Source organism: Pocillopora damicornis, chromosome 6 (assembly GCF_964200805.1).
Source record: "Pocillopora damicornis chromosome 6, jaPocDami1.2, whole genome shotgun sequence".
NCBI lineage: Eukaryota > Metazoa > Cnidaria > Anthozoa > Scleractinia > Pocilloporidae > Pocillopora > Pocillopora damicornis.
In genome coordinates, this window is record NC_142675.1 from 13,078,447 (window position 1) to 13,090,587 (window position 12,141).

Sequence of the window (12,141 nt, forward strand, 5' to 3'; positions counted from 1 at the left end):
AATTATTATTGGAGTGTTTCTCTTGGTCAGTTTGTTATTTGTGAATGGAATGCAATGAATATTTGCATTTTTTAATATTTGGGGGGTGGGTGAGCCACATCCTGGGGTGGCCGCCTTCGGAGTCAGCGCTGGAAATGAATTACTGTGTTATTCTCACACATTGGCCCGGGAGGGTCTGGAATTGCTGTGGCATTCCTGGTATACAGTGCCGTCTCAGAAATGTCTGTCTCAAGAATCAAGTAAGTGCAGTAGAAATGGGTTTTGTTATTTCTTTTAAGAGTGAATTGTTCTTTAATTAGCGTGTGACTGCTCCAAATTTATTCCGGAATGTTCTGTTCTGCATGACCGCTAAAGCATTTTATTCTTTGTGATTCTGAACAGGCTCACACCTCAAACCCCGATTGTCACAATAACATGCTTATGTCGCTGATGTGAAATTGAACTTTACAGAAGTATCAACTTCAACCAAAGAGTAGAAAAGGAAGTAAAGTCGTTTATCCAGGTAAGATAACTTAGTCACACGGTAATGTAGCGGAATTAAAGAATTATTTGTGAAATTATTACCTACAAAATTATAGCATAGAGAATTCCTGAAGAATTTTAACTCGTTGTTTATTACACGCAGATGTATTCTCTGATTGTTTTAACACAGCTTAGTCGCCTTTGAGTCATCTCAAATCTCATCTCATCTCAAATAACGACCTTCGCCTTAAATGAAACAAAAGCTCTAAGTCGTTTGGTTAAATGGCCAAACAGTTCCAATACAGGAGCAGCGATTAAAGAGCAGCCATTTTGTTTATAGCAGATGAAGCATAACAAGCAAGGTTTAGTTTAAAGAGATTCGCAAACACTTTTTTTTTTCTATAAACGTTTATAGGAATTGACGAATCAGATGTCGAAGATTTTTAAATTAGTTTTTTGGTTCGTTTATTAACTAATTTTTTCAGGTGTTGGTTAAAATGTGAGACACGTATCTTTTTCCACACCTCAACAACAGGATCAAACAGGATGGAACCTCACAGACAGGTCAGAAATAATCAGTGTCCATTAGTCTTGTGCTCAGGCCTTTCCTAAGACTTATGATAACATTTACAGCTAGCTTGCTCTCTCCAATTGATTTATTTTGTAAATTGTATCAGTCCATTCCAATGACGTCAGTTTTACAACGCAGTCTTTGTTTTCTTTTATTTGTTGTGGTAAACAGAAAATGCTGGAACCTGATGATTTGTCAAGCTGTGATTTTCTAAATTTTGCCAAAAGCAATTTTCAAAATGGAGAAATATGCCAGTTCTCAAGAGTACCTCTTACGTCATCTCTTTTACACTGCAACAATATCGACGACAGGAAGGTAACAATTTCTACTTGTAATGCATATCAATCACTTGTACCATATTGATCTAATCGATCATTAGGCAGAATATAAATGTGTTAAAATAACGATAGCGATTCCATTTTAAAATGGCACCCAGTAAATATCACAGTTGTGACCGTGAGATACGTTTCTAGCCTGAGGAGTAAACTGGTTGAGTTGCGTACAGTTATCAGAATTTTCTGGAATTAATTAAATGACTTCGGCTCGAATGTAAGAAATGGTAGTATGAAATTCCACAGCTGGTCAACACATTTCGGAAAATTTTGCTGCAGTCAGGATATTAAAACTAAATCAATCAAATGAAAATTAAGGTCACATATGTAAGTGATAAAACTGGATATTTTCACATAATCTTTTCGTTTATCCATGATTTATTTGATGACATACTATTATTTCCTGTTTACTTTAAAGGCGTCCTGTGCAATTTCTGTCGCCATATTGCGATTCATGAGGGATATGGGAGAACCAAAATTCGACGAAGAAGACATTATGGTATTTATTTGTCGCGAATTAAAGCTTGCTTGTTGCTATAATGCACATTTTATTTCTTTTATTTCGTACCGTATCACAATACTCCCTTATAAAGTAGCAGTAAAATAATATGCAGAAAAGAAATACTTCATGTTTTTTTAAAGGTTTCAGAAGTAAAAGAGACGCCACAGCCAATTGACAAAGCCTATGCATCAGGAACCACGTTCAAGAGGAAGGTTGTCTCTGAGAAGGTGAAAAGGAGCAAGCACTCAGTTATGCCAAGAGAATATAAACAGTTTATAATCTCTTGGTTATACTTCACCAGGGAAAGGACTCTATACTCCCCATTATCTTAATTTTGTTTTGTTGAAACCCTCTGCTTCCCACTCAATGTACCAATATGATTGACAGGATGGCAATGGATTGTTTTCAACGGGTGTGAAGGGGATTGTTCCCGACACCCACAGAAATCATTGATTGTTACCTTTTTTTAAGTCGAAAAACTTCGAAAAAGCTAGCGATGGCTGGAGAACTTGTTACAATAAATGTGCTTGACTACCATCGAACAAGCTTGTTCAATAAAGGATTGGTTGCAATAGTTTCCAAAGAATTGCAAGCTACGTATTCATTCAAAAAACTTGTAGTGGCTGAATGCGACCTGTTATGTTTCCCAATTGCTACTCATTGCCTTGTCCGATTTTTTAAGTTTTTCGATCTGGATTTATTCTTAAGATCATGTTGATACATATTTTTTAGACCCAACAGATGTCTTTTACATCTCACGACATTCCACCTTTAATCATGATGAATCGTCCCACAACAAACGTTGAGAAAATACAGTTTATCACCAGCTTTGGAATACGTAGACAGACTTTAAGGTGAGCAATATGTAGAGGAGGCGTTTTTCTTTGTTTTTTTGTTGATTTTCTCGTCTTTTTGTTTATTTTCCTAAATGTTTACTTGCAAGAAAATTCCAGCTCAATCGATGGTCACCACAACATTCAGAGCTGAAAAACTAAAAGGAAGCTATTTTACTTTAATTGGGTTGGGCCATACTAAACGATTTTTATTTCCTACTGAATAAGAAGTACCCCATTTTTCACTCTTTTCTGCTTCGGTAGACTTATCAGTGAGACCCTGTCATGTGTATCCCCGGTTTAAGAAAGGAAAGCTGCTTGTCATCCTTATCATTTTAATCTAATTACAGGGATGAAATCTACTGCCAAATTTGCCGCCAACTAATAAACAATGGTTCTCCAACAAGCTATACCCGAGGATGGATTCTATTGGCCCTTTGTGTTGGCGTTTTCCCGCCTTCGGATGAGGTGCTGTCTTGACACTGTAATCGCTTTTTCTGTATTTTCCTCCGCCTGCTGCAAACTAAATTAATCATTTTTTCGTTGTTAGCTTCTGAATTACCTCAGAAACTTTCTAAAACAAGGCCCCGGTAAATTTGGAGAATATTGCTACTCGATTCTTCAGAGAACTCTTGAAATAGGTTCAAGAACACAGCCTTCTACAATTGTTGAATTGGAGGTGAGTGATCAAGACGGTGAATTCCTTTCCGTTTTTATTGTTTTACTGCATGGCTCGTAATGTATCGCAATACTTTGTGGACACCCCTATCAAATGAACACTCCAAGAAAATTACCTTTGAATTTTTCGTATTTAAGGATATCTTAAACGATTAACAGATTTGTTCAGTTTATTAAAATGTCATTTACAAGTTAGCAGAAGGGTAATGGTCGGTTTAGTATGTTTAACCTCTTGGGAGTATCCGCTAAATGAAAGTTTCATCACTTTCATATCTGCCGAGATTTTACAACCTCCTGCAGCCTAAATACATTCCAACCTGTGGGCTATGGTGACACACCGAAACTAATGGATTAGTTCCTAAGATGTGGAAGTTTACGGAATGTCGGTATCTAATTCACAGGCCGTCAAATCGCAGTCATTCCTTACTCTGCCAGTAATATTCATGGATGGAACAAGGAAGGTATTTGAAGTGGATCCTGCCACAACTTGCGCTGAACTGTGCCAGCTTATCAAAGAGGAACTGGGGCTGAAGGACATCTTTGGATTTTCCGTTTTCATTGAAGCATTGAATCAGGTTAGACGCCGTAACGAGGCTTCTTAACAGTGGCCTTCACATTTCTTCACAGTTTTAGGTTCGCCGGGTATCATAGATTAGACCAGTGCTAAGAAGTTTTTGGTAAAAACGAGACATCTTAAACACTGTAAATTACATTGATCAAGTCATTTGTGTTTAAGGCAAGGTTTAAGGTAAGGTTATGACGTGGGTAGAATCCTGAAAGGCGTCTTTTTTCCAAGAATGTCCACGGACATCATTTGTCCTTCTGCCCGCTCAGTAGTCACCATCACGCCTAACACTCAGTGTCGCAAGCGGGAATCGCGCTTCGTCGCTCAAAAAACCAAAAGAAACAGAACAAAACAAAACAAAACGGTTGTAGACAGGTTGACGAGGTCTACGATCAAATGCTATTGGAACCTGATCGAAAGTGTAAACGTAGTTCATCACCGTTGATTGTTATTTTTTGTCGCAGGTTGCCAACTGGGGCTGTGGAAATGAGAGTGTTTTAGATGCCGTCTCCTTAGCTGAGCAGTATGCATGCTCTGAGACTCTAAATGAGTCTGGTGCTTGGCACTTATTCTTTCGAAAAGATTTATTTGCACCCACGGAAAATATCAGCATTGACAAAGTGGCCACTAATCTGATCTACCATCAGATTGTCGGAGGGATCCGTGCTGAGGAGTACATCTGTGAGGTAAGAACCAAACGGGCAAAGGATGTCCGAGTACTCATTGCTGATATGAACATAATCCGAATCCCTCCCCTCCTTTTTGGCTGAGGCTTTCCCAGATGTTTTCGAAACGGTTTTTTTGTTCTATTTATTACGAGGAGGAGGTTACCCATCGCCGGTCGTCAACCCTACTATTCCGCTCGTATGCGGCGCAGGTTCACAGGACACCCGCCACAATGCCCCTACGGCAGCAAAACTCGTACGAACGACAAACCGTTTTGAGAAAGCTGGTGAATTGTAGGGCCGATCTTATTTCATTCTTAATTGCAGCAACAGGAAATGATTAAAATTGTGGCTAAACGGTACTATATAGAGAATGGTCCCGAATTACAAGAAAACTTACTCCGTGAGGTTATCCAAGCTTCTTTTCCGCCATTTGTACTTGCTAATAGTTCAGAGGACGAACTTGTCAGTAACGTCAAGTCAGCTTTTTATGCGGTAAGTTTCCTGTTCACAATACATGTGTGTTCTTGTAGATTGATTTGGAGTTCAATCGTGAGCATTACTTTGATGATGAGGATTGTAAATTTAATGGAAACGGATGAAGAAGAAGAAAAAGAAGAAGAAAGGTTTTCAGGGGAGAAGGTTTTAAAGATTATTGTGGCTTCTTTACGGTTACTATAAATGGGCCTTGAAATCTGATTGGTTGTTTCGATTTAGTGCTGCTTTCTTATTGGCTGGGAAAAGGATGCGATTTAGAGCAATTAAAATTAGATCCGATTCGTTTGTAAATCACACTGATAAGATTGCAAGGATTGCCAATGATTTCAAAATGGATGTAATAAGAGATAACATTATCGTTTAAAGTTCATAAAACGAAGAATGTTGTAGGGAAAGGGAAATTAATTTTAGATGTCATGGTGGATATTGTGATAAACATAAAAATTCAAAATAAAAATTGCTCTTTATTTTTATCGTTGTGAAGAGTTCCCGCGTTCAAGAGAGATCTAATATAGAGGTTGTGCAACAAGACATCGTACGTTATGCAGCCAGCAATTGGTTCAGAGATTTCTCAAGAATTTTCGATGGATTTGTGTCATCGGGGCCAAAACTTCCAAAAGTCGCCGTCAAAATCGCCTTCAATTCAAAAAGATTTCAAGTTTTGTCATCTGAAACTCCTGACAGTCCTCCCTTACTTAGTATGGGATACTCTCAAATCAAGAAAGCGACCAGTGTAAGGTCTGTAGAATGCTTAGTGGATTCAAACACAGAAGGGATCTCTTTGTTACACACATTGAGATTCAGCACTTATTACGTACAGAAGTCTTATGCTTTAACATGAGAGCTCAAACCCTCTGCTATTACTATTTAGAAAAGGAAAAGTCCTTTTAAATGAGATCCTTGATATGAAAACACCTTGCATAAATTTTTGCTAGAAAAAGTTAAATTTAAGCAAACCAAATTCGAAACTTTGGCATTTTGGATTAATCTGTTGAACTAGGTTTTAAGTACAGGACAACTTTTAGGTAAGGTTGTTCTAGTAGCTGGCAAGTTTGTCGTTTAGCAGGGTTGAGACTTGGTTTCGAATTATCGCCAAAATGCTTAAGATCTCGATTTGTCGGCGTTGAGGTGTGAAAAGTTGGACAGTTGACTGTTTGACCAGCTGTCTGACTGACCGAAGAAACAACTGTCTAATAGACTTACTGACTGACTCACTGTCTGAATGACTGTCTGACTAACGTATGCCAAACAGCTGGAAAAGGTTACATGTACATGAAAATGTTGCTTTCTCAATAATAAACTATTGGATGACTCACGTTAACTTTTTGTTTTGTATTCAGGAAAGGAATGTATCTGGATCCCGTTTTGGTCCTGAACACAATTCGTTCCCAGACCTTCTCTTTCAGGAGTGTGCAAGCTGATACAATGAATAACCTCATCAATCATTTCTTGCTATATTTTAAAACTCCAAGTTCCGCTGGCGGAGATGACTAATTATCTGACTGGATTATATCACAGCCGATCGTCACGTCATTCCGTCTATGGTTACCAGTTACTGATCTGCATCATGCAGTGCTATACTCCATTGTTTGCTGCCGGGATGTAATCGGATATGGGACAATTAGCAAGGAAATGTATCTATATTATCGCTACGCAATAAGGTAGATTCTTAGCGAACGCATCGCCATATTATTGGAAAACGAAATTTTAGGAGCTAGACTTTTGTGATAGTAAACTAAGCATCTTGATTTTATCAATGGCTGGCACAATGTAGGAGGACCTTACCGAAGGTGTGCAATTGTCCTACCTGGGCGTACTGGAGAAATTATCTACCACGTCGAGGACGCTGACTCACGTTGTTGCTACAAGAGGATTTCATAAGGGGCGGGTTTCTTAGGTTGAAATCTCTGAAACAAGGAACTGGAGATAATTAGAACGTTTTATCAAACCTGCGAATGATAGGCTATTAAATAAGAGTAAATATGACAGCTAAGTTTATTTGGGAGTTTCTATACCTAAATCAAATTGTTTGAAGTACTTTTGAAAGCACTTGTAAAATTTACAATAGGGAAAAAACTAACTCCGCATTGAAACAGGTGGATACGACAAAATCCTTTAGGATTGCAACCAGTAATTATTGTAATGCAGCATATTTCCTGTTAGATTTTTCACCGAGAAAAAGAGATGTATTTTTTTTTAAAAAGAGAGATACCATTCCATATCTATTGATATCTCTACACGGGTCCTCTTATCATTTAGATACCGTTTGAATCACAATTCCCCCACCCTGCTTTGAAATGTGAGACAAAATAATAACAGCAATTACATTAATTCGTTTGTATTGCTGTATTACGATAAGATTCAAAACATCTTTGCGATATTATAATTTCCCATTAAAGTCATGTTCATGTAAATGGAGTCTTTGGTTGACAAGGTGTTGTTTTCTGTCGTTGTCAAAAAGGTAACCTCTTCACTTCTACACAGGGAAAAATGCTTTTCTATATGTCCGGTTTCGTCGCTTTCGGATCAGCGTCGCATTTGAAAGCTTTCCTATCCAGCTATCCAGCTATCCTATGTCAGTTAAGGTGGCTAAAAATGGTTTTGTTGTTTTGAAAAACCAAATCTTTGATGGATTGCAACTTTCGCGTCCGGCCGGACTTAACTACGTCGTAGAGCATTTCATGATACGCCCGTCGCTTTTTCTATCACTTCCTCTATCTCATTTCTCACAGCGCAGTAAAGAAAGCCTTGCTCCTTTTACAAACTCGTTCGCGCCATGGTGTATGGGCAGGTAACCTTGTGCTTCCCTTTTTTATAAATCTTCCTTCTATAATTGTTCCTAAATTCTTATTTGAGCAGTTAATGCGAGAGTAGCGACTAACTGGTCCCATGATTTACTTCTACATGGCAGATACACTCACCATTTTTGTCGAAAGTGTGTTCTGCTGGACAATGATAACGAAGGCTCTAAAAGCCAGACTAGTCAGTTCTTTTGATTCCTCTAACATTACAATCATTCCCCGAGTCTTGCCGGTTAAGCGTGTCCTATTTCTTTTTCCCCCAAGATGAGGGGGCCCAGGGAAGAGCTTCCGGGATACTGGCTGTTAGATTGGAACATAATTTCCCGCCTTGCACTTATATCCTAACGGAAGGAAAATATTTATTAGCCTCGTTTGCATGTGATTACAACACAGCCCGGCTGGGGCACTGCAGGTCTGATCCAAACAAAAACTTTGCTTGAATACAAACACAATTATTTTCGCTTATAGAATATTACTGTCAAACCTCTGGATTAGAAGGAAGAGATTGATTATTGAAATGATTCTTTAATTTTTCATGTATGTACATTCTTAATGGAATACATGGTTGCTTCCCAAGCGACGTGTCTCTAATGCCGGTAAGTGTCCTAATATTGAATTAAAGTTCTTTTGGGCTCCGCTTTTATCAAACACCAACAATCTCGAACAATCTGTAAATAGATGTGTTTCCTAAAGTTTAAAACAGTAGTTGTATTACTTTCCTGTATTTTAAGACCAGCCATATTTATTTCGATCGATGCTTCTGACAGTTAATATATGTTTGCAGATTGATTGCATCTTGCTATCTCATCAAGCCTTGTTGGTTGTATCTTGAAAGCTTACAATGGTGATCGTCTCCAAGGTAGGAAAGAATAATGCAAAAAGAGGTGTACGATTTTTTTATTCTTATTTCTTTCGAAAAATATGAAATCGGAAGTGCACGCAACGTTTCTAATCATCAGTGCGTTCACTCGTTACAAAAATGTCAACCTTACATCTCGTTGACACTAAAGCTCTAGGTGAAAAGGAGAGGGAAATTTGTATTTTTTTAATAACATCGACGACGTCATATGAACGAACTAAACTTTCGGTAGTAATTCTTCATAGCTGCGGACAATTTATTGCTCCAACGAAGAAAAATATCTGTTTGATATAGGCTGGAGTGTACTGAGACGAACAAAATCGAACGATTTAACACCTATTTGGAGAAACTTTTTGAAAACAAGACTCGAGATATGTTTTTAACAACTTGATGAAAACATTCATTTGTGATAAAGTGTGTCTGAAACCATCCTTGCATTAAGCTGAACATAGTGAGTTAGTTATGAATATTTATTTTGGGTCTGAAGCTGTACAATATAAGGAGGAACCATAAATAAAATAACCTCGACATCTCAGCTAGATTAATATTTTATCGCATCCTTTTCGCGTACTCCTCGTTTTCTATATTTTATAACATGCTGCCTGAATACAAAAGGAATTTTTTTTATTATCTTGGTATCAGTAACCTCGTAGTGCTCGAATAATCTCCCTGTTACTAGTGCATGATAACACCACTAATTTAATGCACTCAGTAATATGAAGTCGCATTGTCTTGGCTTAACCTCCCGGTCGATTAATTGGTTTGCATGAGAAGATCGTGCGAATGATATAATATGCTTTGTAATCATTCTGAATTGTGTAAGCGTCGTCGGTTTACCAGCAAAATGGAATCCTAAATAAACAATTTATGATTAGTAGTTGTGACGTATGGAAGTTTGATCATTGTTACATTCTCACCTCATGCTATATCAGCGAGTTGCTTTTCATTTTTATTTCCCTCAAAACTCAGGTGACAGTGAATGTTGTTGTTGGTCAATATTATTGACGTAAAGACACATATTTTCATCACCTCAATTATCATTAATGATTTGCAGGGAGACAGAGAGACTTGGAAATTAATTGTATTCCTTGTAACATATAATTGCGGACTAGGATATTATTATGTCTTTCTTGGAAAACACAAATTTTTATATGGGAAATAAAAATATTTCCAAAATGAGGAGGTACCTTCCTACTATTTTTAAGTATTTGGAATTCAGACACCCATATAGTAAAGAAATGGATGGGAATGGGGAGTTTGTGTTCAATTTGTAGTATAAATGTACTGTAGATCATAATAAAACCAATTTCAAAATATGAGTGTTGTGCCAATATGTACAACATTCCTGTTTCATGCCCGATTTGAATTAATTTTAAACTTAGCTTGCTACATCCAAACCAAAAAAATAATCCTGATGACCATAGAGACTAAGGGAGAAAAATTTTATGTATATGTATTCATATCTATGGAAGCATCTTTAAGCAAGCTTCTTGTCCTAATTAGGGAATGTTAGCATTGATAAGAACATTCCTTTTTTATGGTTGTGGACCTGTCAAAACTGGATGGGAGCTCAGCGCAAAAACTTTTAATTTACGTAGAGGGCTGAAAAATTTGATCTTCATACCATGTTAATAATGATTTTCAGCAATAATGTTCATAACTTGTATTTCATCCAGATACCAGTACTGCTACATTATGGTGTAGATCTGGAAACATATTGGTACAATATATCATGACTGTCCTTTGCAGCAGTTTCCAGGTGGATTTATTCACTGATAGGTTACCTTTTTTACCACAGAGATGAGTTGAGGCATGCTCTCTTTCATGTCTACAGGGTGAACATGTCTGGCTGGACAATACTGGTGGAGGAGAGTTTGATGTGCCCATTGGAGCACTGGTCAAATTGGCTGACTCAGGGCAGATTCAAGTTGTTGATGATGAAGGAAAGGTATTTAACCCTGGCAATTGTCCCCATGGACCTGTTCAGTTGTCAAGTGATATTAAAAATTGTACTCCATTGCTTATATCTCTTTCTGTGAAGAGACACTCAAATCAAGATCTACTCAGTTTCTTGTCAAATGTCATGTAAATGTGATTAACTGGTTTTATAACATTTAAGGAATCTTATTTCTTGCTGTTTGTTCCACTGTTTATCAGGCTATGTTGTAGCAAAATAACTAAACTTAAGAATATCTCATGTTATTTTACACATTTTCCAGGATTCCTCACAGATGCCATACACAACAATCAAATTGACCAGTAATATTATTTGTATCTGCTTTAGGAGCATTGGATCCAATCTTCATTGGCTAACAAACTTAGAATTATGCATCCAACAAGTGTAAATGGAGTTGATGACATGGTATGTACAATTTTTTCATTTAACTAGTTCAAAAGACAATATACATATAAGATGTGGTCCTCCATCAATATTGAGATAATCTGTAAGTGTTCTAATCTTTGACTTTGGTTGTGTTCCAAATTATGATATGAATCCAGTTTATTACATGAGTCTGAAGTTCATTTGAAACTCAGAAACTCAGAAACTGAGACACAAATTTTGATAAACCCTCCACTAACTTATTTTGAAACATTTTTTGTGCTTGTCAACTCCCATGTAAATAAACCTTTTCAAAAAACCTCTACATAGCTGTGTAAGGGAAGGGCTCTTTTTCTACTTCTGAGGGCTGGATTTGACAGAACAAAATATTTCTGGGTGTCACCTTTGAATACTTTCATTGTAACAGTTAAAGCATGTGTAAGGTTGCACAATTTGTACAGTTGTAGCTGTCAAATCAGTCAATTAATTATGCAGCTGAGTTTTGTCTTAATTTCCTTATTCCACTTATGAACTATAGATACAACTTGGAGATCTTAATGAGGCAGGAATCCTTCACAACCTTTTCATTAGATACTACAATCACCAGATTTATGTAAGTCAACTTAGCTTCAATTCATATTGATCACAGGAATACAATGTCTGTTAAAAGGAATTTTTGTTGTGACATTTAAAGGTATTTCAAGAGCATCATCAATTTTAGTTGACAGATCTTCTTGATTAAGTTACCACCTGGTCATTTAAATAAATGTGCAGAACCCAGACTCAAATGTCTCAAAACTCAACTCAAACCTCCATCCTCAAACTTTTTGAGAATTGAGGAGTCAAAGATCAGGAATCCAGGTTTAAGAAATGAGGAGTGAGAATTGAGTACAAGAATCAAGGATCAAGAATTAAGGATTGAGGATTAAGTTTTGAGGGACTGTCGACATACTTTTGAGCAGTACTGCACACATATTGTACTACATGCCCTGCTTTAATTAAATTTATTCTGTTAAAATATTTCTACCAATAACACAATTGCCATAGGATACTAT

The 12,141-nt window shown here is 37.1% G+C and overlaps 2 protein-coding genes across 4 annotated transcripts in view; both read left to right on the forward strand.

Annotated features, from left to right (window-relative positions):
- The first annotated feature begins 360 nt into the window (after nucleotides 1-360).
- Nucleotides 361-7,520, forward strand: LOC113685537 (myosin-VIIa). 3 transcript variants are annotated; one of them, XM_027203053.2, is made up of 13 exons: nucleotides 361-502; nucleotides 948-1,026; nucleotides 1,205-1,348; nucleotides 1,784-1,864; nucleotides 2,008-2,094; nucleotides 2,600-2,721; nucleotides 3,051-3,168; nucleotides 3,251-3,379; nucleotides 3,780-3,953; nucleotides 4,408-4,629; nucleotides 4,936-5,103; nucleotides 5,591-5,844; nucleotides 6,447-7,520. In XM_027203053.2, exons 2-13 carry the CDS (start codon nucleotides 1,009-1,011, stop codon nucleotides 6,598-6,600), a joined length of 1,671 nt encoding a protein of 556 aa, XP_027058854.2. In that variant the 5' UTR covers nucleotides 361-502; nucleotides 948-1,008; the 3' UTR covers nucleotides 6,601-7,520. The 3 variants fall into 3 exon arrangements, with proteins under 3 accessions (XP_027058854.2, XP_027058855.2, XP_027058857.2); XM_027203054.2 differs by having other exon boundaries at nucleotides 998-1,026; XM_027203056.2 differs by lacking the exon at nucleotides 5,591-5,844.
- Nucleotides 7,521-8,271: 751 nt separating this feature from the next.
- Nucleotides 8,272-12,141, forward strand: part of LOC113685545 (unconventional myosin-VIIa) — a 29,526-nt gene continuing 25,656 nt past the window's right edge. The window contains exons 1-5 of the mRNA XM_027203069.2: nucleotides 8,272-8,503; nucleotides 8,692-8,766; nucleotides 10,601-10,714; nucleotides 11,051-11,128; nucleotides 11,625-11,699. Coding sequence (XP_027058870.2) covers nucleotides 8,749-8,766; nucleotides 10,601-10,714; nucleotides 11,051-11,128; nucleotides 11,625-11,699 — 285 coding nt within the window. The 5' untranslated portion in view covers nucleotides 8,272-8,503; nucleotides 8,692-8,748. The remainder of the gene's footprint in view (nucleotides 8,504-8,691; nucleotides 8,767-10,600; nucleotides 10,715-11,050; nucleotides 11,129-11,624; nucleotides 11,700-12,141) is intronic.

What these genes read in the sequence shown, in the direction of transcription:
- LOC113685537 (XM_027203053.2), top strand. An exon ending in TTTTCCCGCCTTCGGATGAG is followed by an intron (nt 3,169 to 3,250) that starts GTGCTGTCTTGA and finishes TTTCGTTGTTAG; the next exon opens with CTTCTGAATTACCTCAGAAA. An exon ending in CTGAGGAGTACATCTGTGAG is followed by an intron (nt 4,630 to 4,935) that starts GTAAGAACCAAA and finishes TCTTAATTGCAG; the next exon opens with CAACAGGAAATGATTAAAAT.